This window comes from Capricornis sumatraensis, chromosome 21 (genome assembly GCF_032405125.1).
Source record: "Capricornis sumatraensis isolate serow.1 chromosome 21, serow.2, whole genome shotgun sequence".
In the NCBI taxonomy this organism is placed as follows: Eukaryota; Metazoa; Chordata; class Mammalia; order Artiodactyla; family Bovidae; genus Capricornis; species Capricornis sumatraensis.
In genome coordinates, this window is record NC_091089.1 from 43342213 (window position 1) to 43370063 (window position 27851).

Sequence of the window (27851 nt, forward strand, 5' to 3'; positions counted from 1 at the left end):
CGTCTCTAAATTAATAGTAATTTAGGGAAAAAATAAGCACTAACTTAAATTGTGATGGCTTGTGTCATTCTGAGACTTAGAACAAAAGTGAAGTTGTTTCTAAACCTGTCAACTGATAAAAAGCCTGACTTATGGGAAATGAAGCAGCCTCTTGAGAACATCATAACCAGCTACCTGTCACTTTCCCATCATAGTACCTGTGGCTCACTTCCTGAGATACAGTCATTAGAGTCATCAGATGGTTAAAATGTTGTGTTTACTCTGTGTTTGTACTTTACTTATAAATTATAAATCACACACCTAGTATTTTCCAGATAAGTCATTAGAGCAGTGTGTCTAGATGACACGCCGTAAGTAACTTCTCACTGTCATACTTCTTGTGAGAGGAGAGATGTTACTTCTCTACATGAACCCACAGAGTTTCTTCCCTTTTCCAGAAACTCTTCTTTGTCTCTCATATGATGGTCGTGTCTCAAAACTCATTTTATATCTGCATCTCCATTCCTTCCCTGCAAATAGCTGCATCAACACCGTTTTTGTAGATTCCATATATATGCATTAATATACTAAATTTGTTTTTCTCTTTATGACTCTGTATATTAAATAACAGGCTCTAGGTTCACTACCTCACTAGAAATGACTCAAGTTTGTTCTTTTTTAAGGCTGAATAATATTCCATTGTATCTATGTACCACATCTTCTCTGTCCTTCTTCTGTTGATGAACATGTAGATTGCTTCCAATACACTCTTGTTCATGTTTGACCTATATCATAATGAAAAGGAAAAAGCATAAAGCTCTTTTTAGAAAGTGAGCTTCTGGTTGATAGTTGTAGGTTTGAAACCTACAAATTTTACAGCTACTTCATGCTATGGTTATGTAAATATTTTGGTAAACTTAATGGATCTGATCTGCTAATTTGTGACTTTTTTTTGTTTCTCTGCTCGATACAAAATATTTAAAATATGAAAGACAGCTTAGCTGTAAGATTCTTACTGGAAGAATTGGTCCAAGTTTTGTTTTCTGAAGTTCTCAAAGTACTTAGTACATAGTGTTTGCTCAGATGCCTCTTGCCATGGCTAAAAGTGCCTAGTTAAAGTGACTTAATATTTGGTCACCTCAGTATTCTTATGAGTAATAAAGACAAAAATATCTATTCAATTATGCTGTGAATCACTAAAGTAACAATTGCATTATCTTTGAGGCATTTAGTTTAAATGTCCTGAAGCAACTGCTTTATACCCATTTTAGATGTGAGCTGTGCTTAAAAAAAATTTTTTTTTTAAGTATAGTTGATTTATAATGTTTCAGGTGTACAGCAGTCATTGAGTTATACATACACATGTACTTGTTTTTAGATTTTTCCTATTGTAGGTTATTACAAGATATTGACTGTAATTCTCTGTGCTATATATATATAGTAGATCTTGGTTGATTATTTTATATTAATATATCAGAGTATATATCTGTTAATCCTACTTTATCTCTCCATTCTTTCCCCTTCATTAACCTTAATTTTGTTTTCTAGTCTGAGAATCTAAGTCTGTTTTATAAATAAGTTCATTTATATCATTTTTTTAGATTCTACATATAAGTGATATCCATATCATTTTTGTCTTTCTTTGTCTAATTTACTTCCCTTAGTATGATAATCTCTTGGTCCATTTCTGTTGCTGCAAATGGTATTACTTCATTCTTTTTTATGGCTGAATAATATTCCATTATGGAGATTCCCAAGTGGCTCAGTTACGAATCTGCCTGCCAGCACAGGAGTCTCTGGAGCATGGGTTCAGAGATCAATCCCTGGGTCAGAAAGATCTCCTGGAGGAGGAAATAGCAGCCCACGCCAGTATTCTTGCCTGGGAAATCCCATGGACAGAGGAGCCTGGTGGGCTGCAGTCTGTGGTGTCGCAGAGAATCAGACACGACTTAGTGAATGGACATGTAGGCACGCAGTATGCCATTATGTAGATAGATAGATGGATGGATAGATAATGTCCACCACTTCTTTATCCATTCATCTGTAAATGGACGTTTAGGTTGCCTCCCTGTCCTGACTATTGTAAATAGTTGATCAGTGCTTATTGTTAATTTCATAACACTTATGTTGATGTGAAATTCCCTTGGGGAGCACAGACTGCCTTTTACTGGCCAGCATGACTTTCAAGGAGGCCAGGTCACGTGAGTCCCCAGTTTCCTTCCTGCTGAGAGCACATGCTAGACTCTATAAGAGGGAAGAGATTGTGCAGTTGGAGAGAGTACCTGAGCCTCCTTATGGGGTGGTGTTGCTCCTCTGCCATCATACTGTATTTTCACCAGCATTTTAGGAGAGTGGCAAAAATCAGTGCCAGTCACAGATGTTCTTCCTGCTCAGTAATTATTGAGAATCCATCAGAAAAGCAAGAAGAGAGGGAAAAAATACAAAGGGAGAGAGGACATTTGGATGAAGGGAGTATTTTTTTGTTAAAAGTTTTCTTCTCTAGTGGTTGCAAAACACATATTTCATACGTGTGCTTGGGTGACATTTTTGAGAGAAGCACAAAAGAGCCTGTGCCCCAGGAAGGAGGCTTGACAGCTGGTCTGCAGGACAGGAGAGTGGCCGTGGCGAGAGCAGTTTCATCAGGCTGAAATGGGTGCTAATAAGTGTTTCTACAGTGCTGGTGGCACCTCCCCGCAGAGGTTTTGTTCTCTTTGAGATTTGCTCCTGAGTTCATTTATTTCTCTGCAGGCTTCACTTTCCCTATTTCACAAGGTTTCCCATCAGAAAAGACATATTCTTTAGGACCATTTTAGTACCAGCTGAGGGAGACGGGGGAGGGATGAAGTATTTTGTTGTTTGAAGGATGAGATCAAATTTAAAATTATAAATTGACAAGAAAAGGCTTTCTTAACTGAGCAGGCAGAGCTCAGTTTTAGATTGTCTCAGAGGGCTATTTCCATAAGGCCTTAAAAGCGGTCATGGGCTCTGAAATCCATGTGGGTTATGTCCATGACTTATTCATGTTGCAAGATGAAATCGGGTAGAATAGGAAATGTGAGTATAATGACCAGACATATGCTGTAGGGCAGCATACATGTGTGATGCTGTGTGCGCACTCGCGCGCACACACACACATTCAGACGCACATATAGTCAACACGAAACTCTCATGAAAAGGGGCGTCATATTGACTTTTTAAAAAATGGTCACAACCCAGAAGTTGAGAGTTGTATTTTATTTGGTGGGAATTTTTAAGACTTCAAGCGTGAGAGACAGCATCTCAACGTGGAGAGAACTTCCCTGAGGAGGAGGCGAGGGGAGGAGGCAGGTTATATAGAAGGTTTGCAACAAAGGGCAGGTAGTCTGAACATCAAAAGAGTATTACGAATTAAGGAAAACTAGATATACCAAGTGAAGGAATTTAGCACTTTTTTTCTATGTATGGGAAGATGCGAGAGTCTGGGCTGGCTGAAATCATTCCTTTTATAGGCATCTCAGCCATTCTGAGTCAGTATCCTGTGTTTTCACATCTTGAGCTCCTCTGGGGCTTACCATAGGGAGTGGCTGAAGCCTGATGACCGCTAGATCGCAGGTATAGTTCTCTTTGCTGGATGCCCTAGGCTCACATTGGAAGGCTGCAATCACTGATGACTGTGACCTCCTTGTTTACTGATATGGCAGGAAATCTCTCAAGTTCATCAGATGCTGCTTCTCTGTTAGCAAAGGTTCTCTCTTCCTATTACATTTGTCCTGTGCACCAAGATTCTCGATTTTTGCAGAAGAATCCCTCAAGTTTCCTCAGCCTTCAAAAATCTAGAGCCTGGAACACCAATGCAAATTTTAATGATAGGGTAGAAGGGAGTAACTAACTATATGTCGTTATTGCTGCTGTCACCAACAATGATGGAAGATAGGCTAATCAAACGCATGTGCCAATGGGTATGATTAAGCTAAATTTAATTCACCCAAAGAGTTGAGAATACGAACATAGCATGTTCTCATAACAGAGTTTTCCTTTTCAGAGAAGCCAAAATAATGGTTCTTAAAGACCTGCCAAGCCGTCTGGTGAGACAGCCCTTTTTGAAGCTAACTCCATTCTGTAGAGATGTTTCCATTTGCCCTGCAACGTTATACTCTCTCCATTTCTGTACTTGTGACTTAAGGGTGTTTTTTTATTTGAACACAAACAGAATTTTGATGTTAATTTGAATCCTGATTTCTTTTATTTATTTGCCCAGTTGGGGTATTTTTGTAAGGTAAAAGATTGTTGTAAGGACATACAGACAAAGGGGACCCAATGACTCTTTAAAAATGCATTTTATCACAATCCAAACATTGAAGTAGTCATTGAAAATTAAATATTCAACCATATAGGGGCATTGTTAAAAACAGACTTAATAGTCTAGAATGTGAATAATTTGAAGTCTTCAACATCAGTTTGTGAGTTGATTTTACTTCTATAATAGGCAGGTGATACATTCAGACAATTAAAAGGCTCCTTTTCCTCTGACATGTCATCCTATTAGGCACAACTGGGACTTTACCCCAGGATTCCAAAGTTGCTAGAAGATGCTAAACATAAATGTTCACACTTTCTTCTGCACACTTACCATGTAACACTCGTGGAGAAAGTACTAGTGTCGGCTGAAGTGTCGTCTTCTAAACTGGATGGGTTTCCCTGGTGGCTCAGCAGTAAAGAATCTGCCTGTAATGCAGGAGACCCGGGTTCGATTCCTGGGTCGGGAAGATCCCTTGGAGGAAGAAATGGCTACCCTCTCCAGTATTCCTGCCAGAAGAATCCCGTCAACAGAGGAACCCTGTGGGATACAGTCCATGGGGTTGCAAAGAGTTGGACACGGCTTAACGACTCAACAACAGACTTGAAGTCACATCATAATTCCCCATGACCACATGCAGAAGGAAAGGTTTCCTTCCCAAAGCTTAAATGTAGGGACAAGATTGATTGAGTTGAAGATTTTCTAAAATTTCAGTAATAATCTTCCTCTCCTTTGAAGAAAGGGAACTTAAACGTTACCATTTGAGATGAAAAATGATAGCACCAGTTGGGTTTTGGACGGGCAGGTGGAAATATGTCGAGCTAAATGCTGAAGACTTGAAGACGATTTGGAGAAACCAGGCATTAGGAGGTCTAAAGTACACAAATAAACATGATGATAATTGTCAGTAACTCTTCGGCTTGTGTTATATGGCCAACACTGTCCAAAGTGCCTTTATATGTGTTCATCGTTATTTGTGAGGGCTACGTAGATGTAGCAGTTGAGCGACTCTGGAGGAAGAAAATAGGGACTTCTCAGCAGACTGCACCCCAGGGAACAGGTACTCAATAGACTTTTTCTTTTAAAGTTACTATTAGAGAAAGAAATACCATATGATGTCACTTGTATGTGGAATCTAAAAAATACAACTAGTGAGTGTAATAAAAAAGCAGCAGATGGAGAGAATGGAGGACAGATGGAGAGAACAAACGGGTGTTACCATTAAGGAGAGAAAAAGGTTAAGGGCAGGACTTCCCTGGTGGTCTAGTGGTTAAAACTCCACGTTTCCAATGCAGGAGTCATAGGTTCAAGCCCTGGTTGGGGAACTAAGATCCCACTATGCCTATAGACAAAGGCAAAAATAAATAAATAGTTTAAATTTTTTTAAAAAAGAAAAGGAAGAAGAGGCAATACTGGATAGGGAATTAAGAGGTACAAATTCTTAGATATAAAATAAGCTGAAAGGTTATGTTGTACTACATGAGGGAAATAGCTAGTATTTTACAATATCTATAAATGGAGTGAAACATTTAAAACTGTGAATCACTCTATGGTACACCTGTAATTTATATGACACTGTACAGCAGCTGTACTTCAATAAAAAGAATAATGTGTGTGGATGACCTACTTGCTTTCTGAACTGTTTAAAGGTGGGGGACCTTTGCCTGTGCCCGTGGGGACAGTCCACACCCAGCTGCTTCCAGAGGGCAGAGGAAGTTAGGAAGGAAGACGGTCCAGCTCGAGCAAGAGCTCAGACCAATGTCACACACCTGTCCTTGGAAACCCTCTGCCTAACTGCACAAAACTGCACACCAGAAGTGCTAGATCTTATAAGAAAAACAGCGCTGACCGTTCAAGTCTATGCATCTTTGTATAACCAGTAGCAACAGTTTGTTGTTGTTGTTCAGTTGCTAAGTCATGTCTGATTCTTTGTTACCCTGTAGACTATAGCCCACCAGCCTTCTCTGTCCACGGGATTCTCCAAGCAAGAATACTGGAGTGGGTTGCCATTTCCTTCTCCAGCGGATCTTTCCGAACCAGGGGTCAAACCCGCCTCTCCTTAACTCAAGAATCCGTCTTTTGCCCTGTGCTGAGGACTCTCTCATCCTCCCCCTCACTAGAGGGGGCCCAGGAGTCACTCCTTTCAGCTGGAGACTGCTTTATGCCAACTGAAACATAGGCTCTTAGGCTCGTCTGAACTCAGGAGGGGGACAGAACCTTTACGGCTTCTTCATCTAGGCTCACAGTTTCCCAGGCAGGTTAACAGAATAGAAAGAGGAATAGCTCCAAAGAGCCACTGAACTTCATGTTGCTTTTGACCCTAAGCGAAGGTATTTCTGCAGGAGTTTTAGCTTTGTCGAATGGGCATCACGTTGCCCTTTACTGAAGAGAAAAATTGCCCTTGATCACTCTAAAACCTTAATGTTCTGCAAAAACTGCTCTTGAGCTGAAGGGACTCCGCTGTTCTATGGATGTCACACCCCTGTTTGCTAATCCTATTAGCTAATTTGCATTGCAGCAACATGCCATGTAACATGACATTCTGGTTCAAAAAGGGAAAAAAGGAGAAAGTATACAAGTCAGGAGGACTTTCCTGGTGGCTTAGAAGGTAAAGAATCTACCTGCAATGCAGGAGACCCAGGTTTGATTCCCTGGGTCAGGAAGATCCCCTGGAGAAGGGAATGGCAACCCACTCCAGTATTCTTGCCTGGAGAATTCCGAGTACAGGGCGGCCTGGAGGTCTGCAGTCCATGGCGTCACAAAGAGTAGGACACGACTGTAGTGACTCAACACGCACATGCAAGTCAGGATCATTTCAGTATTTGCAGTTCATAACACCTGAATTTCACCTTGACCTCAAGATAAAAATGTCTGTATACTTCAGAGCACTTAAGAAGCTGACAGAGCATTTTGTGTTGGGGTAAAGCTGAATGGAGTCAGTATTGAAGGACAGGCTCCCTAATAGTATCTTAGGGAACTCCAGTGATTCTTGAACTACAGTAGGAAGTTACCCAGTTTATCCCAGCCTGTGTAAAGAGACCCTTCATCTACGCATCCAGATTCAACCTCCCCAGATGCAGGAGACCTTGCCCTTGTATGCGCGTCAACACGTTTACCACCTCTGGTCACCACATGTAAGTGATGGAAACAGTCCAAGGAATAATGTTATTTTCTTTTGTATGTTTTGTTTTGTGCATTTTCTTTATATATTTTTAACATATTTCTATATATTTTTATTTTTCTTTACTTTTGGCTGCACTGGGTCTTAGCTGATGCACGCAGGCTTCCCCTAGTTGCAGTGAGTGGGTTTCTCTTGTTGTAGAGCATAGGCTGGAGGGTGAGTGCCCTTGAGTAGTTATTGCTGCACAGCATGTGGAATCTTCTTGGACCCGGAATTTAACCTGTATCCCCTGCATTGGCAGGGGGATTCTTTAGCATTGGACCACCAGAGAAGTCCAGAAATAATATTCTTGACAATGTGATGATACTAAAGGTTTTGGTGTTTCAGAGTTGGCTTCAAGTCTGTGTCACACCTTGGCCTCATCAATGGGAACATTTGACGTTGTGACTATGTTGCCGATGCCACAGCCCCAAATGACGGAATGTGGAATCAATTTTCTTATTTTACTAAAAGCAATAAAGTACAGTTTTTAAGTCTTGTTGTAAACTGTAGCCAGCTATAAGTTTGTGATGGGGTTGGTCAACCCTGCGTCTCTTGAAGAGATTCCCATCCCACCCATTCTGTAGAATATAGCTAACCCCAGTCGTTTCAGTGACATTCTCTTCCACACACTCAGTCCCCATCTCTTTCTTAAACCACGTTTGCTGTTCTTGCTTATTACTGAAATATGTGTTCCCTAACCCCTCCCTTGTGGCTTGGCTTTCATATTTCCAGGTACATAACATTCATCTCTTGAAAAATTGCTGTATTTTCAAATAGCGCTTGTAATTTTCCTTCACTGTCGTGAAGGGGTTTGTTTTCTCCATGTGTGCTCGCATGGCACAGGAGGAAACCTGGGGTTATTGGAGTGTAGCGAGATGAGTAATGGGATGGAAACTCAGAGGCTTTAAGTTCGGAGTTTGCCACTGACTCATCCTTAAACCTGGATAAGATGCCTCCTGGTCTCTCTGTGATGCAGTCCCTGTTTTTCTTAAATGGCATTAGCAAGAGCTCATCTCAGAAAGTGGTCTTGAGAGGTAACAACTAGATGCAAACATTTTGTAATATTGATCCCATAATAATAGCCTATTAATTTTTAAAGGATGTATCTACTTTTTCTTTTTAGTTCTCCTAATAATTTTCTGAGAAAGCTAGTCTCATTTTGCTGTTTGGCTGTTTAAGAAACCACAGCATGTAGATGAGAGAAAAATTCCACACCTTTTCTAGGATTGTGTGTGTATGTTTATAGATATATGTGAGTATTTACTAAAATATATTGGGTTGGCCAAAAAGTTGTTCAGGTTTTTCTATAAGATGTAATGGAAAAGCCCAAACAAACTTTCTGGCCAACCCAATATATACCCACAAGCATTCATACATGTAAATTGAAAATTATGGTTCACAGTGATGGAAATTTTTAAAGGAACAGTCAACTGAGGGTAATAGTTGTTTTCCACAGTAGAAACGTCCAACCACCCTGAGTAGTATTTTTTTTTCACTTTGTTCTCCAAATTTACTTGTTCTTCCCTCTGAGAATTTCAATACATTTTTTCCTCTCTGCTAAAGAAGACTTGTGATGACCAGTTTTCCCTTTTATCTTAGAAGATTTTATCTTATGCCTTGTGATATATAAAATTCCTATCATTATTACAGTTGCCATTTCTTGAACCTTTCAAGTGACCTTTCCTAAGATCAGGGTGCCTGGGAAGCTTGCGTCTGTATGGAAACTCTTGGTCACTCGTGGGTGGGTTAGTGCCGAGGATGAGAAGATAAAAGGAGTTACAGGGACTTCTGTGAGTGACCATCCCTGGGCACAACCACTGACCAGTAGACTTTGTCACCCTCCGCACCTCGGGTCAAGGAGCCAGTTGTGCCCGCAGTGGGCGAGCAGCAGTGGTGCTGAGCTGCAAGAAAATCATGCTGTGTATGGCACCCCACGCCAGTGCTCTTGCCTGGAGAATCCCGTGGACGGAGGAGCCTGGCGGGCTGCAGTCCATGGGGTCGCAAAGAGTCGGACACGACTGAGCGACTTAACTAACTTTCCTATTGACGACAGAGAACATCATCATGTCTATACAGTTTCTAAGGTTCCTCAAACCAGACCGGCCTGTTCCCTTTCTCTAGATTATATGGAAATCTTAGAGCAGCTGTGGTGACTCAGTGGTGGTACCATGATAGAATCGTGCTGTCTAGAGATGATGGAGAAATTCAAAATCTACACAGCCTGATATGGCAGCACCTGGCCCCACATGGCTGTTGAGTGCTTGAAATGTGGGTCGTGTGGCTGAGGACCTAAACTTTCAATGTTACAGAATTTTTTTTTTTTTTATCCAGGTGCTGAATGTTTTTTATAATATAAATTTATTTATTTTAATTGGAGGCTAATTACTTTACAATATTGTATTGGTTTTGCCATATATCAACATGAATCTGCCACGGGTGTACACGTGTTCCCCATCCTGAACCCCCCTCCCACCTCCCTCCCCATACCATCCTTCTGGGTCATCCCAGTGCACCAGCCCCGAGCATCCTGTATCATGCATCAAACCTGGACTGGCAATTCATTTCATACATGATATTATACATGTTTTTTTATTTATCTTTTTTAAAATTGAAGTACAGTCAATTTGCAATGTTGTAATGTGTTAATTTCTGTTGTATAGCAAAGAGAATCAGATAAATAGACATATATATATATATATTCTTTTTTAATTTTTTTCCTATTATGATTTATCTCAGGATATTTAATACCATTCCCTATGATATACAGTAGTCTTGTTATCCATTCTGTATGTAATAGTTTGTATGTACCAACCCCAAGCTCCCAAATATTCCTTCCCTGTTGTTCAATCGCTAAGTTGTGTCTGACTCTTTGCGACCCTGTGAACTGCAGCATGCCAGGCTTCCCTGTCCTTCACTATCTCCCAGCGTTTGCTCAAGCTAATGTCCATTGGATCCATTCCTTCCCCCCATTATCCAGCAGTTTGACTTCTGGGCATATATCTGGACAAAACTATAATTCAAAAAGATACACACACCCTTATGTTTATAGCAGCACTATTCACAATAGCCAAGACATAAATGTCCATTGACAGATGAACAGATAAGGAAGACGTGATACATACAGACACACACACACACAATGCAATGCAACTCAGCCCTAGAGCAAAACAATGCCATTTGCAGGAACATGAATGCAACTAGAGATCATCATACTAAGTGAAGTATGTCAGAGAGAGAAAGACAAGTATCATATCATAGCACTTACATATGGAATCTAAAATAGGACTCAACATTACAGGTTTTTAATTAATTTCTTAAAAAAACTACATGTGGCTAGTGACCATCAGATTGAACAGTGCAGAGAAAACCATGCATGTTCCTTAGGAGGCTAATCACAGTGACATCAAGGGACTTTGCCATCCACTCATCTTGAGAACACTTTGGGGGTAAAAAGAGGTGAAAGAGAGAGGACTTTGAAAGCCAAGGTCAAGTGTGTAGAATTGCAGTGTTGACCCATGGGCATGATGATGGCTTCTCAGAAATGACCAGGAAGTGGTTTTTCATATTGTGACCCTCCTTTGATTTTTTTTTTTTTTTGCAGGCTCCTTCATGTTGGTGAACACGTCCGGGAGACCCGAGGGACAGAGAGCCCACCTCCTCCTACCTCAGCTGAAGGAGAATGACACCCACTGCATTGACTTTCACTACTTTGTGTCTAGCAAGAGTAATTCTGCCCCTGGGTCACTCAATGTCTACGTCAAGGTCAATAATGGGCCTTTGGGGAGCCCTATCTGGAATATATCTGGAGACCCTAACCGTACATGGAACAGGGCAGAACTGGCCATCAGTACCTTCTGGCCTAACTTTTATCAGGTATGCCCTTTGTTTTTCATCTCCTGTTTTGAAATATCCTCTAACTTCTGAAAATATAAATCATTTTTCTATTAGTCTAATTGGAGAATGGATAAGAAGCATTGGTATTTTTAGACGGAGGTAAAGAAAGTTTGTGCTCTTGGATAGGGACTATATTAAAGCTTTGTTTGTACATTACCTTGAGAAATGAGTAAAAAGCTAAAAAGTTAAGCTTGTTTTGTATATATCAAGTTAAGAAAATAGAAACAGTCATCTGTAGCAGGGCAGGAAGTACTGTTTGTAAGGATGTTTAACTTTCTGTGTTGTGTGTGTGTGTTCAGTGCTTGATTGTGTCCGACTCTTTGCGACCCCATGGACTGTAGCCCATCAGGCTCTTCTATCCATGGATTTCTCCAGGCATGAATATGGGAGTGGGTTGCCATTTCCTCCTTCAGGGGATCTTCCCGGACCATGGATCGAACCCACTTCTTCTGCATCTTCTGCCTTGGCAGGCGGATTCTTTACCACTGAGCCACCTGGGAAGCCAGCAGGACACATGTAAATTGCTAAAATCCATTCAGGGTGCACTTGAGCAATACATTTTAGAAGTGTTAAAAAATTAGATAAGTCTAATTTTAACAATCTATTATTAGGAGTTCATCTTAAGGAAATAATGAAGACCGGTTGCAACTAATTAGCTACAAGAATATTCATGGCGGTGTGTTTACAATAATGAAAAATCAGAAACAGTATTATATTTCTAACAATAGAGGATGAGTTAATGTATGCCACCTCAATACAAAAAGTCATTTTGCAACCATTAAGAATAACATTACAAATGATCATTTAGTAATATATATAAGCTTATGTTCTTAAGTGGATTAAACTGGTATAAAATCATAAAGCATCATTTTGGATTCAATTTTAAATTAAATACATATGTATTAATACATAAATATATATATATATAATTGGCCTTCCCTGTTGGCTTAGATGGTCAAAGAATCCGCCTGGAATTCGGGAGACCCGGGTTCAATCCCTGGGTCAGGAAGATTCCCTGGAGAAAGGAATTTCAACCCACTCCAGTATTCTTGCCTGAAAACTCCCATGAGCAGAGGAGCCTGGCAGGCTACAGCCCATGGGGTCACAGGGGTCAGACACCACTAAGTGACTAACACTTTCACTTTTCACATACATAATTAAACTATATGGTGAAATAAATAAATGAAAAAGTGGTATAGCTCCAGCTAATTACTTAAGTTTTTCTTTCCTTCAGATGTCATATCCTAAGCTTTGCACAATGCTCATGTGCTATTTTTATGTATAAAACAAAAAAGAGTAAACGGTAAGTTTTCCTCCAGAGGAAAAATGCTCTACGTACTGCATATCCTTCTTTTTTATAAATGTATTGATAACCTGTCAGGGGCATAATTAAAAAGTATGGCCTTTAGGACAAAGTTTCTTCTTTTGTTGGATTAAAATGGAAGCAAGGGAAGTGGGTTTGGCTAAGGTAGGTGTCAGAAGGGTCTATGTGATGGACGAAGCTAAGAGGCTGTTTTGAGAAACTCCTTTTGAAGGAGACCTTCCTACAGTAACACTCGTGGTTAGAACCCGCTTGCCAATGCAGGAGGCAGCAGGAGATGTGGGTTCATTCCCTAGGTCGGGACAACCCCTCAGGGCAGGAAATGGCAATGCATTCCAGTATTGCCTGGAAAATCCCATAAACAGAGGAAGCTGGTGGGCTACAGTCCGTGGGGTTGCGCAGATGACTGAGCGCTCACAGTAGAGAAGGCCCGTGGGCACCCATCTGGAACCTGCACCTGAGCCTTCCTTGGTCCGCTTGGCCTCCAGACAAGATCAGAAGGTGCATCCTGCTTATCTCTGCCCTAATCTTCTTCCTTCCCCACCCAGAACTTCTAAGACTCAACTCTTGCAGGACCCTCCACAGCTGCCAGAGCCCAGCGCATGCGTTTAGTTTTGACACTGGCTACAGTCCAGTGTCTAGATCCCAATGCCACAGTTAAGTGTTGGAATGCTACAACTAGGGATCTCAAATGCTGCAACAAAGACCCAACAAAACAGAATAAATATTTTTAAAAAATAAATAAAGGAAGTGACACCTTTTTGAGACCCTTTCTCACTGCCCAGAGACTCTGCTTCCCCCAGACATTCCCATTATTTAGGCTACAAGATATGATAAAGATCTAGCAAATTAACGTGGAGTGACCATATGCTTAAAATACTACCATATTAAAATACTTTATATTCTTATAGTACTTTATTTCTATAAGAGGCTCTTTACACTTTTGAAGGTAGTTTTGATCTCATGAGTTAAGATTGGTGAATGAAGTCATTTAAGGAATTTCATTTTATACTGTTATGATTTCACACGATAATATTGCTTCAAAATGGGTAGCATCATCATCTAGTAAAAAACATGTGCTTTGTATCAGATAGAACTGGATTTGGATGTGAAATCGGTTTTAAGCTTGGGCAACTTAAACTTATGAGCCTTCCTACTTACAGCACTAAGTGTAAGGACAAGGTGAGGCGTGAAGAGGAAGGCAAAGCACAATTTGGATGTTCTCGTCTCTCAATAAATGGTGGTAATTTATAGAGATTCAGATTTGTGGAAAACAGAAAAAAGGAGAAGTGGATAATAGTTGACGCTTTCTCCTGCTAAGTCACTCCTTAAATGTGTTTGGTGCTGTGGCCGAAAGTGTGCAATGAAAACAGTTTCTGGGAACAAATCATTCATTGAAACACTGGGTGAAAGGGAAGAACCCAGGGCTTTGCCACCAGAACATTATAGCAAGGTAGCCCTGGAGCTGCCATCATGGTGCTCTGCCTACCCCTGGGGAGCAGGTGCTCTGGGCAGGGGAGGGCAGGAATGGGGTACTGTGCTGAGCTCCTCCTATCTGTCCTGTCTCTGACCCTCCCTTACTTCTGTCAAGAATGTCTGTTTCTCCCATATCTTTGGCTGCAAGATCCTGAGTCACTTCTCATCTCGTAAGAGTCAGTTCTCGTCTTCTAAGTTATTGGGTTTGGGAAGGTTTTCAGTGCAACTGAACACCACTGGCCTGTGTATTTCAGATAAATATAGTCTGTTCTCTTGGGCATCCCTTTGTTTTTATAACCTGTCTGCTCACACGATCTTTATTAGAACGTGTAGCATTTCAAAACGTTTCTTGGCAGAGTGGAGTGTTCTTGCCACAGTACTCATTTCGTGGAGCTTTTCCTATTTGTGGGAAAAGAGTATTCTGCAGGTACCCATCACGATGATTTGCATGCAACACAAGCACTTGCAGGTTAATTACTGTTCGTTAACACACAAACCATCATTAACACACAAACCGTCATTAACACACAAATCGTCATTAACACACAAACTGTCAAGGGCGTGAGCTTGAAAGTGAGAGTGAAGCCTCTCAGTCTTGTCCGACTCTTGGCTACGCCATGGACTTTAGCCCATCAGCTCCTCCGTCCGTGGAATTTTCTAGGCAAGAATACTGGAGTGGGTTGCCATTTGGTTACCACGTACTTAATTCCTCAATTAGTGTTTGTCCTAACCTCTGTGACGTAGAAACTGCCGCTCTGTGGGGGACAGCTATGCACAGGCTACCTACTTTCGCCAGGGCACCTGGGCTGTAGCCCCTGCTTGCTTTGATTTACTGTAGCCCCTGCTTGCTTTGATTTACTTACTGACTGCCGTTTGAAGAATAGCATTTTCCTCCATTTTGCTTTGTTGTGAAGGTTTTAGAAAATAATTCACTTGGATTCCATTCCTTCCCTGCTCCTCTCTCTTCTTCCCCACCCCCACAAATTTCTGGAGGCCTCTGATGGATTCCTCTGGGTTCCTAACCCCGTGGGCACCCAGAGACACTCCGGGAATCCCACATTCGCTGCCCTGCTTTTGGATATAGTGGCTCTGAGTCCTGACTGAGGCCAGGAGGGCAGTGATCTTTAACAGAAATGGTTGTTTTGAAAAGGAAAAAATACACAGGTGGTCTAGAAATCCACCACCACCACCCCGCCTCAGCTCCTGAAATAAGGGGTCATGCCAGGCAGGGAACAGTGACAAGAAGGATGGGAAAGTCAGGGAAGATGACGGTGTTCTGGTTGCTCCACTTGTTGTTGTTATCTGGTTGCTCAGTCGAGTCCACAGACTGACTGTAGCCTACCAGTCTCCTCCGTCGTGTCCAGGTCTTTTTGCGACCTGTGGGCTGTAGCCCACCAGACCGCCTGTAAAAACAAATCACTTAGATGCACTGAAGGGCCTGGCAGGAGAGGAGAGGTGGATCCCTGCTCTCTGTTCTCTGTACACCAAGCTTACCAAGGGGCTAGCATTTCAAGGAAGGCTAAGCCAAGATTTACCCTTTACCCATCTGCCATCTTTCCTGGTGGATGATGGTTTGAGGGAATAGGAAGGACTTGGTGTTTCTTACCTCTTCTCATCACCTTCCAGCTGGACTCCCACGTGGCAGCCTTGGTTTCTTACTGGACTGGCCTTCAGCCCACTTTCGAGAAGGTCACAAAAGCCACGCTGAGTTGGTAGCAGCTCAGCAGGCACTTGCTGCCAAGTTGTTGCTGTCATCTCGTCGCTAAGTTGTGTCCGACTCTTTGTGACTCTGTGGACTATAGCACGCCAGGCTCTCCTGTCCTTCCCAGAGTTTGCTCAGATTCATGGACATTGAATTGGTGATGCTACCTAACCATCTCATCCTCAGCCACTTTCTTCACCTTTTGCCTTCAATCTTTCCCAGCATTATAGTCTTTTCTGATAAGTCAACTCTTTGCATCAGGTGGCCAGAATATTGGAACTTCAACTTCAGCATTAGTCCTTCTAATGAATATTCAGCGTTGATTTCCTATATGATTGACTGGTTTGGTCTCCTTGTTGTCCAAGGGACTCTCAAGAGTCTTTTCTAGCACCACAGTTTGAAAGCATCAGTTCTTCAGTGCTCAATTTTCTTAATGATCCAACTCTCACATCCATACATGACTTACTAGAAAAACCATAACTTTGACTATAGGGACGTTTGTCACCAAAGTGATAGACAGTGTCCGAGGTCTGCATGAGTGAGTGTTTTCCAAACTGCTTTCCAAGGAAGATTCAAAGGCACCAGTCAACCAAATGGAAAGAAGTACTGATTTAAGGGAAATCGAATGCATCCTGTATCACAAGGCATTTCAGAGCCCATGGGTGACATGTGGCAGGTGCATATACTGGGATGAAACATGGACATCCACTTGGGCTTTAGCAGAACATATCTTGAGTCTCATTGTTTCCTGGAGCACAGTTGGGGAATCCTGATATGTACTCATGGAAGAAGAGAAGGCTCTCTGACTCCATTAATTCCTTAGCTTATGGTCCTTACTCCAAGTGTGAGACCATTGAATCGCTTTGTACCAAGTGCAAGACAGTCAGCTTGCTCTGTCTGTCTGGGAGGACACAGGAAATTAGATATGGCAGCGAAATGAAGCCCTGTCTCAGGCAGGAAAGCTGTTCTAATCAGGTACCCCGCCCCCTGCATTTTGTGCTAAAAAGAGATGAGTTTGAAGAAATCAGTGAGGACATATGAGGCTGTCACTTTACTACAGACACAGAGCTGCATTTTAGGAAGCAGAGGGATTCACATGACAGTTTCATATCTTCAAAGATGATGTTTTATCCATTTATTGTGAACAACTTGCATATCTCTGAGTTTCCTTCTCAGTTTATACTTATTTGATGATTAAGGATAGGTTCTTCTTCTGGGTGAATGTCTTCCATTTCCCTGAGGTCTGTCGCTTCTAGCTTCTCATTACTTTTCCTTATCACTTTCCTATTTCGTTTCCCTGTGCCTTAATTTGCTTACATAGCCCATTTTGTAGAATGGACATTTGAGCTGTGAGTAGAAAAGTTCAGAAAAGAACATTTCCTCTTTTCAAAAGAGAAAGGGAAAACACAAGAAAATTGAAGAAATTAATGTTGATTGGTAGGAAAAAAATGGCATCATTTCAGAATGTCCTGAGTGATGTAACAAAGCACCAATAATCAGCTCCACTGTGAAGCTTGTCCTTTGAATGTTTTTAACCTAGAGAAAGTAGGTTTTAACATGACTTCAATATGTGCCTCTAAACAAAGGTCTCCGTTCTTTTTTCCTGATTTTCTAAAGTCGTATCATTTGTGGTTTTGCTTTGGCTCTTCTTTATCACAGAAACTTTTCTTTTCCTGTGTATGTTTTAGTTTTAGTTTTTTATTTAGAAAATAAAGTAGCAGTTTTTGTGAATATGATATACTTAGCCTTTGGTGGGAGTGTCAAGATTTTTTTTATTAATGTCTGATGTGGGCAAATATTTTACATTTTTGTTGAATTAAGTATGTAAAGAAAAATGCATAAGTAATACATATGTATTTTGGTAAATGTTTGCAAATTAAATATGCTTATGAAGTCATGACCCATATTAAGAAATTGAACACGCTCCGCTCCTCCAAAGACTAGCCCCTCTCCCAGCCTCTGCCCCTCTCATATTAATAGCCTCTCCTCAGGAATAATTATGTCTTAACTTGGGATTTCTTTGGAAGGAATGATGCTAAAGCTGAAACTCCAGTACTTTGGCCCCATCATGGGAAGAGTTGACTCACTGGAAAAGATTCTGATGTTGAGAGGGATTGTGGGCAGGAGGAGAAGGGGACGACAGAGGATGAGATGGCTGGATGGCATCACTGACTCGATGGATTTGAGTCTGAGTGAACTCCGGGAGTTGGTGATGGACAGGGAGGCCTGGCGTACTGTGATTCATGGGTCGCAAAGAGTTGGGCACAACTGAGCGACTGAACTGAACTGAACTGAACTGAACTTCCACTATAGACTGGATGTTTGTGCCCCCCTCCAAATTCATAGCTTGAAATTCAGTCCTCAATGTGATACACTATAGCTTTTTATTTAAACCAAAACCAGAAAGGGGCTATGGGGCTCTGTGTGGAAGACAGACAGATGCCACAGGAGCCCCTTTGTTCTAGGGACTGACAGATGGCTTCTACCAGCCCATCTTCCATGGAGAGTGTTTGTGTTGTAACCTAAGGCCTTTGCTTTGCTCACGTGTGGCCAGGGGAAATGACAGTGTGGAAAGCTAATTTTGCTCCTCACTGAAGCGGGGAGCACCAGAGATGCTGCCGGGTTAAACCTCTTTCGTTTCCCGTTTCGCGGACTCAGATCCAGGATGAGTCTTCATGAGTGAACAAAACAGCACTCATTAGTCAGTGGTGTAACCGGCTCTTTCCTGACTGAAATTCAGCAGCTTTCCCCCAAGGCTCCAAAGACGCCGGGGGTGCAACATCTTGTCCCCCAGAGATGTTATGTGTCGAGTGATGGAATGTCTGTGGGCTCTGTCTAGCCTACATGTCTTTACTTCCCACCACTGCCAATATCATCTGGGAACCAGCAGCAGAAATGAGCATCGAGTCCTTCCAGCGGCCAAGAACTTTCACAGAAGTAGGCCTCGGTGTGAATCCAAACACACTCCTGCCGTTTCGTCCTAAACATCACTGTGAGTGCTGAATTAGTAAACACCGCACCGCTGCCTCTGTGGGGAACAGGGCGTCAGCCCCACCACGAGAGCCTCTGGCCGTGAGATTTTCATCGACAGGTCAAGGCATAACCTTGGTTTATGTGTGCTTCTGTCAAGGTGCCTTATTCAATGTATGTCATTGATTCCTGTCATTGAACGTGGCCAAGAGCACTAGCTCAGGCCTGAAGGAAGTTTATTTATTTAACAAATGTGTTTTCTCTGTAAGACACATCACAGCCTTGTGCGCTTGGCAAGAACCAGACAGTACTTTAGTGCTGAGCTGGGGGCTGTCTTAAACAGCAGCATTGCCAGTAAAAGGCTCGAAAAGGCGAAAAACGTAGAGCGTTTAGCCTCGGATGAGGACAGTTGTTAGCAGCAGGAGAGGGGAAGCTGGAAGGCAGAGCCCTTTTTCCCCAGCCTCTGCTGGGCTGTGTGTGTCCGGCGACTCTGGTGTTTACTGCTCCGTCCTTGTTCTCAAATGACCAAGAACACTTTGCGAGGATTGGTTTCTGGATTTCAAATAAATTACAGAGCAGTCAAATTCAAATTCAGAATCAGCAAATACTGAGGATTCATTGTATTTTCCATTAAGTCAGATTCCCTGCCTCCTCCCCCCCCCCAAAAAAGGTGATATAAGATTAAATACTGTATGGTGACAAAATTATTCTAGAATAATGCAGTTTGACTCTGATTCCGTCATACCCACCCCCCACTTCAGCTTTCAACCTTTCAAATAATCATAGCTTAGGTTAGGCTGGAGGGCAAAGGCATTTATCCTAAAAATGCATGTGTATCGGTAAAAACACAAACATTTAGCTGCAATCTAGCGAATGCCAAAGGACTTTGTGTAGAATGAGATGTGAGAGGCTCGAATATGAAATTTTTATTATAAATTCTTCGTAGTTTGGCATCTTTATAGAGGATTTGCCTTCTAAATGAGCTGGGTTTTCTTTCATTTTTTTAAAAAAATTTTTCTTCTTTATTTTTTAGTTACTTTTTGGCTGCATTGGGTCTTTGTTGCTGCATGTGGGCTTTCTCTAGATGCGGCAAGTGGAAGCTACTGTCTAGCTGTCCTGTGCAGGCTTCTTATGTGGTGGCTTCTCTTGTTGCAGAGCACTTGCTCTGGAGCATGGAATCAGTGGTGTGGCACCGGGCTTAGCTGCTCTGCAGCATGTGGGATCTTCCCGGACCAGGGATCAAACTGGTATCCCCTGCATGGCAGATTCTTAACCATTGCATCACCAAGGAAGCCCTCTTCCATTTTTAGTTTAAGACAGTGTTTTGAGGTCTATCAAGTAATTCATTTCTATGGTTTTGTTTTATGCTTTAACAATTTGGTAATGATTACTGCAAGGTAATGTGGGCATTGAAAACACCCACCCCTGTAATAGAGTTGAAACAAGTCAGCCCAGGAGAGGGCTTTCTCCCTGCCATTGCTAGAGGAGTACAAGGCTCCCCCAGCAAGTGCAAAGCATATTGAACTTGCTGTGACGAACTATTGCTGTCGACGTATGCTTTCTTGTTAACCAGAGTAATGGCAGTTGCTGGTGAGCCAAGCAGGAAGGTTTCCTCTTAAAGCAGGAGGCTGGATAGTAAATACTTCAGGCTTTTCAAGCCAGATGGTCTCTGTGGCAGCAATTCCATGGTGCTGAGACTGTGAGGGTCGCTGTGGATAATCCGTAAATGAATGGGTGTGACTGCTTTCCAATAAAGCTCAATTTGCAGACTTGGAAATCTGAGTTTCATATACTCGTGTTGGGCTTCCCTGGTGGCTCAGACAGTAAAGAATCTGCCTGCCAATGCAGGAGACCTGGATTCGATCCCTGGGTCAGGAAGATCCCCTGGGGAAGGAAATAGCAACCCACTCCAGTATTCTTGCCTGGAGAATTCCATGGACAGAAGACCCTGGCAGGCTATTGGGGTCACAAAGAGTCAGATACAACTGAGTGACTAAGCACACACACAGACACACACACATTTCTCGTGTATCACAAAATCTTCCTTTGAGTTCCTCCTACCAGTGAAAACTGTAAAAACCATCCATGATTTGTGGGCCAGACAGAAACAAGAGATTAGGGGCAGATTTGGTCCATTTGTTATAGTTTGCTGACCCTTGTCTTAAAGTTCGTGTTGTTAAAACTGTGTCATATAGTTTGGCCCTTGCAGCTATATTTCTAGGTCAAATAGATGGCTACATTCTTACTTCAATCTAGAAATAAAGAATTTAGAACATATATACATTTATGCATTAAAAGTTATATATGTATATTTGTGTGTGTGTGTATATGTGTGTGGTTTTCCCAGGTGGCACTAGTGGTAAGGAACCTGTCTGCCAATGCAGGACACGTAAGAGATGCAGGCTCGGTCCATGGGCAGGGAGATCACCTGCAGGAGGAAATGCCAGCCCACTCCAGTATTCTCGCCTGGACCGGAAAATCCCATCGACAGAGGAGCCTGGTGGGCTGCAGTCCGTGGGGTTGCGAGGAGTCAGACATGACTGAAGCGACTGAGTACACACGTGTGTGTGTATATGCATGGTTGTATGTTATATGTGTATATGCATACACATGTGTATTCATTCTACATATGGTCTCTCATACCTGCTAGGTTAGGCAGTCGAGTCACATGAAAAAAGTTCAGGCGTGAAAGGAAAATAGACCTGGAATTACACCCTGAGTGTGTGACCTCAGAAAAATCACTGAACTTTACTGAGTCTGTTCTGTATCTACTGAGTAGATAATATTCACTCCAGTGGACATGGTTGACTGAGAAAAATTAGATAATACATACAGAAGGTGCCTGGGACATGGATGTAAATGGTAAATAAATGTTTTTTGAATTGTTGATTTTTTATAAAGAAAAAAATTGGTGTGGTTCCCTTAAGAGACTCAAGTCTTACTTCTAATAGATTTTTAATAGGTTCTGTCCTGTTTGATAAAATAAGCATGGCCACATCCCACATCAATTTTTACACCTTTTTTTTTTTTTTTTTTTTTTGCTTTCCGGTGGTGCTGTCTCTGGTCTTGTGTCGTTTCCTCTGACTTCCATCTTTCTTGGCTCTGGGTGCAGGCATCTTCAGACACTCCTGTGATCACCCCCACCCCTTCATATGTGTGTTATATTTCTGTACAGCAATACTTGTCTTTTGATAGAGTGGTCCCTTGTTTGAAAAAAAGAGACAAAACTATTTCTGCTTCTGAAGCTTTCTTGGCAAGGGCACTGGCTAGAAAAAAGTATAAAATGGAAAACTTACCAGATAGCAAGGGTTCACGATGAGAAAAGCTTTTCAGGGCATGCTTAAATATGCTTTTAAGAAACTTGTTTAAGGACTTCTCTGGCTTCTCAAGTGACACGTGTCACTTGACACGTGTCAGATTGAAACATCAATGCCTGCAATGACGGAGACTCAGGGGACACGGGTTCAATCCCTGGGTCAGGAAGATCCCTTGGAGTAGGAAATGGCAATCCACTCCAATATTCTTGCCTGGAGAATCCCATGGACAGAGGAGCCTGATGGACTACAGTTCATGGGGTCGCAAAAAATTGGACAGGACTGAGCAACTGAGCAGGCGTGCACACTTGCAGTCCAGTGGTTAAGACTTTGCCCTATCTTTCCTGCTCCTTCCATGGAGTCGCAAAGAGTCGGAGACGACTGAGCGACCGAACTGAACTGAGCTCCTGCTCCTTCTCCCTCCATCCCTGAGTCCTGGCAAGCACTCACCTGGCCTCCATTTCTAAAATGCTGACATTACACATTGTTACATAAATGGAATCGTATTGCGTGTAATCTTTTCTGATGGGCTTTTTCACTCAACACAGTTCTCTGGAGATTCATCCAGTCATTGGTTGTGTCGGTAGTTAATTCCTTGATTGAGTCAGTTCTAGTGAGGTGGATGAACCTAGAGGCTGTTAATACAGAAGTAAGTCAGAAAGAGAAAAACAGATATTATATAATAGTGCATATATACGGAATCTAGAAAAATGGTACCGACGAATCTATTTGCAGGGCAGCAGGAGAAACGCAGACATAGAGAACATACTTGTGGACACAGCAGAGGAAGGAGAGAGGGACAAATTGAGAGAGGAGCATCAACGCACATACCCTACCCTGTACGAAGCAGACAGCTAGTGGGAAGCTGCTGTGTGACACAAGGAGCTCAAGCTCGTGCTCTGTGATGACCCAGAGGGTTGGGATGCGATGGGAGGGGCCAGGGAGGCTCACGAGGGAGGGGACACATGTATTCTTAATGGCTGATTCACATTCTTATATGGTAGAAAGCAACACAACATTGTAAAGCAATTATCCTCCAATTAGAAAAAAAAAAAGTCCCTTTTTAGTGCTGACTAGTAACCATGGACGTACCACTCTCTGTTTAATCATTTGCCATTTGAACGGCATCCGGACTGTTTCTGGCTTCTGCTTATCATGAATAAAGCTTCTATAAACATTCATGTGCAGGTTTTTATATGAATAAAAAAGTCGATTTCTCGAACGGTGGATGCTGGGTTGTCCGTTAAGAATGACCCTCTTCCTGTGGTCTCCCTGGTGACATGGGTTCCTGCTGTGTCATGTGGACCTGTTAGCATTAACACTAGCCTGACAACAAAGGGCTGTCTAGTCAAGGCTATGGTTTTTCCAGTGATCATGTATGGATGTGAGAGCTGGACTGTGAAGAAAGCTGAGTGCCGAAGAATTGATGCATTTGAACTGTGGTGTTGGAGAAGACTCTTGAGAGTCCCTTGGACTGCAAGGAGATCCAACCAGTCCATTCTAAAGATCAGTCCTGGGTGTTCTTTGGAAGGAAGATGCTAAAGCTGAAACTCCAGTACTTTGGCCACCTCATGGGAAGAGTTGACTCACTGGAAAAGACTCTGACGCTGGGAGGGATTGGGGGCAGGAGGAGAAGGGGACAACAGAGGATGAGATGGCTGGATCTCATCACTGACTCGAAGGACATGAGTTTGAGTGAACTCCGGGAGCTGGTGATGGACAGGGAGGCCTGGCGTGCTGCGATTCATGGGGATGCAAAGAATTGGACACAACTGAGCGACTGAACTAAACTGAACTGAACTGACAATGGAGAGCTTCAGTTTAGAAAATTGAAAACTTTGTTAGTGGTTCTTTTTTCTCCTTTAGCCTCAACTTCTCTGAGTCCACCATGTCAAAATGTTATTCATCTTGAGGACCTCAAAGCATGTTGCCCTTTTTCTGTTGCTCTGCCTCTCCCAGGATCAAACAGTTGTAAAACCTTCCTCATAAGATTTTTATATCATTTTCCTCCCAGCTCATACTCTGCCCTCTGAACTTCAGCCAGCGCAGCTCTTCTCTGTGTTTCTAAGATGGCATGCTCCCTGGAATTGCTCTGTGAGTGGAGCCTCTGAGCCTGGTCACAGCTGACCTTTAGAGCTGTAGGTCCCAGTTTTCCTCTCTATGGTCACGGTCATGTCCACCTCAGGGCTTTTGCACGTTCCCTGGAAGATACCTTACACTCTTCTCACCTTTGGCTCTTTCACCCACAGCTCTTAGCTCAAGCGCCGCTTCCTCATGGAAGATCCTCTGGAGTATGTCCTCCTAGTATCCTGTTCTCTTCTTTCATAGTCCTTTAAACATTTTGATTGCATGTATTAGTTGTATAAAACCTAAGACCCCATGTGGTTCCGCCTGGTCCATAGAGTCCCCTCAAAGAAGTTGATCAGAAGATATGTTGCATGCGTGCATACTGAGTCACTTCAGTTGTGTCTGACTCTTTGCAAGCCTATGGACTGAAGCCCACCAGGCTCTTCTGTCCATGGGATTCTCCAGGCAGGTATATTGGAGCGGATGTCCGTTCCCTTCTCCAGGGATCTTCCCCACCCAGAGATGGAACCCGTGTCTCCTGCGGCCCCTGCATTGCATGTAGGTTCTTTACTGCTGAGCCATGGGGAAAGCCCAGAAAATAAATTTTCTTAAAGTAATTTAAATCTTAACATCACCTCTGAAAGGTGACTCAACCTCTGTCTTTTGAGTATCTGTTCCTTCCTGGGGTCCCCCCTCACCATTATGGGGTGAGACCTGGATTGCAGTGCTGTCTGCTCCCCACATTAACCTCCCAAAAAACTGAGTTTTAGTCTTAGTTGTTTTTGAAGATTTAGAACCTAGACCATTGGACTGTCGGATTACTACACATTCAGTGATGTCTGTGGGAAACATGAATGAATGGTTGAAATGAGGTATCTTATCTACAGGAAATATTAGGTCAAAGTTGATAAAATGAATGAATAATGAAAACCTTTCTTAATCTTCCAGGTGATTTTTGAAGTCATAACTTCTGGACATCAAGGTTACCTCGCTATTGATGAAGTGAAGGTGTTAGGACATCCGTGTAGTAAGTTGCCTCAACTTTTAATCCTTCAGGGACAGGGTTGGGGGTATATTTATGTTATGGATGGGAGAAAGTGCTAAAACCTGGAGGGAAGTTTGTCCTGTCTAGAGAGTTCCTGATGGACCTCTAGGCGGCGCTCTGCTAGCCCAGAAGTTCACATACATGTGTCATGTGTGATGCATTGTAAGTGAAAAATGACTAAGTGCCTTGAAAGTGAAAATCAGGAATGGGGACTGTGGGAATACTTTGGTATGTTCAAATATCCAACCTCAGAATACAATGTTGGGAGCTGAGCAACCGAAACTCTGCAAAACTATGTGTCTGTGTGTGCTTAGTGCTTTGTGTGTGTGTGTGTGTGTGTGTGTGTGTGAGTGTGTGTCTGTGTACAGAGCTTCCCATAATCACGTGTTCAGAAAAAGTCAGTCATGTTTGCCTTTTATAAATTCTTTTTTGGGGGCCGTGCCTCGCAGCATGTGGGGTCTTAGTTCCTGGACCAGGAATTGAACCTGCACCCTTTGCAGTGGGAATGTGGAGTCTTAGCCACTGGACCACCAGGGAAATCCCACCTTTGTAAATTCTAATGAGTGGCATTGAACAGTACAAATCACTCTCTTCTTTTTTCCCACTCTTAACATTATGTTTTTAGGTCAGGCCAGCAGATTCCATCATATAAGTATACTACATTGTAGTTTTGTGTTTGTCTATGAATATTTAGTTCCCCCTAAGACCCAGTCTTTCTCTATGACAGACATGGCTGCAGTACACACCTGTGTGCATGTGTGCACGTGCATGCCTTTGCATGCAGTTTGTGAAAACCTGGGCGAGGTGTATTCTTACAGGCAGAGTTGCTGAGATGTCGGGTAGAAACAGTTTTACGAGATGCTGCCAAATTGTTATGAAAGGTGTCTGCCCAGTTACACACCCACCAGCAGTGCATAGACATTTGAGTTGCCCATATCCTGGCCCCAGGTTGATATTGTCAGACATTACATCTTTGACAATCCCAGAGATGGTGGCTTGCTTTATTTTTAGGGTCCTTGGCTTTAAAGAGTAATTGGCTCATTCAGACCATTCTGGATCTCTGCTGAAGCATGCATGTGTGCTAAATCGCTTCAGTCGTGTCTGACTCTGTGACCCTGTGGATTGTAGCCTGCCAGGCTCCTCTGTCCATGAGATTTCCCAGGCACGGATACTGGCGTGGGTTGCCATGTGCTTCTCCAGGGGATCTTCCCAACCCAGGGCTTGAACCTGCGTCTCATGTCTCCTACATTGGCAGGCAGGTTCTTTGCTGCTAGCGCCACCCTTTCTGCTGAAGGTCCCCAGCCAAATCCATGGGAGTGTGGTTATAGCTTTGCTGATACTAGAAATAAAAACACTTGCAGGAATGTCTGCTTTTACTGTGTGGGCTGAGACATGCCCCAATGATTACTTCACACGGTAGTCACAGACAAGCCTGGGTGGCTGTTATCCACTGGGCTCTCATGACACCGTTGTTTGATTCCACCCCAAAGGGTCTTGCTCTCTGAGATCTTTATCTCGTGTCCCAGTTCAAGCTCAGCAATCATCTTGCTCATTACCCCGTCAGGACGTGCCTATTGTAACTCAGTACTTGGCCTTTTCTTCTGTCAGCAATACTAGCGAATTCAACAAGAATTTTGGTCCCTTTTTTCTGAAAAGGCAAAAAAAAAAAAGAACAGTGCTGTCCCTAATGGGAACAGCAGGCCAAATTCAAGAAGCAGGATATAATTACCTGAGTTGGAATTTGGTCAAACGTTCAGAGTCATAGCCTCAGGCTTGGAAAAGTGCCCTGAGATCCTCTCAGGCGCATGAACATTCAGGGCCTCTGATTCACCTCTCGCCAGGAGAGAAGTCAGACGGACCTACTGTGCGCTGAGCCATTTCCTGGAGCAAACCTCACCATGTGGCAGGTATCTCTGCTGCCCTGGGTGCAGGAGCAGAGGCCTCTGGCCAACAGAATGGCTCCTGAAGTGGACCCCCTCCCATCCGGCAGGATTCTAGTCACTGCCTTCAGTAGGAGAGAAAGACTTAATGCTTCCCCCTCCATCAGAGCCTTCCTGAAATGCGTCTCCCACAGTTCAATGCATTCTTCCCAAGACCAGCTGCCTGCAGCCACAGAAATGGTGTTTATGTCCCTCCTTTGGAGAATACCGTTTCTGATACCTAATTGGCTCTACAAACTGCTGTTAGGAGATACAGAATCGCAAAACAGCCTGTGTCCCAAGGTGATGGATGCTGTAACGGTGTGTTGAACTGTGAGCTTTAAACGGTCTTGATGATGGCCTTTCTGTCGTTATCTTCTCCTGAATTGCTAAGTTTATGGGGAAAACATGCAAATAAAGATTTTAAAGAAGGCAGTCGTTTGGTCTTAAAATGGAAAGCTTTACAGTTTGTATTCTAGGGGATTTCCTATCAGGGTTTCTAAATAATAATCAATTATTTTGAAATGCTGAGGCTCATTAAATTTACATCGTGAAGGAGCATAAATATTTCATATCCAAAATTCTGCTTTCCCCAAAGATGTAAAACTGCTGAACTTTATTTACTTCACTCTAAAGGCTCCTGTTTGGATTCATATAGGTTTATGAGCAGGCATTATGACAGTTTTTTAAAAGTAGCTGTTCTGTTAAGGGTGTACAGTTGCTCA

The 27851-nt window shown here is 42.7% G+C and overlaps 1 protein-coding gene across 3 annotated transcripts in view; it reads left to right on the forward strand.

Annotated features, from left to right (window-relative positions):
* Positions 1 to 27851, forward strand: part of PTPRM (protein tyrosine phosphatase receptor type M) — a 655853-nt gene that overhangs the window by 229446 nt on the left and 398556 nt on the right. For all 3 annotated transcript variants that reach the window (XM_068993577.1, XM_068993579.1, XM_068993578.1), the window contains exons 3-4: positions 11020 to 11291; positions 25111 to 25189. In XM_068993577.1, the coding sequence (XP_068849678.1) occupies positions 11020 to 11291; positions 25111 to 25189 (351 nt within the window). The remainder of the gene's footprint in view (positions 1 to 11019; positions 11292 to 25110; positions 25190 to 27851) is intronic.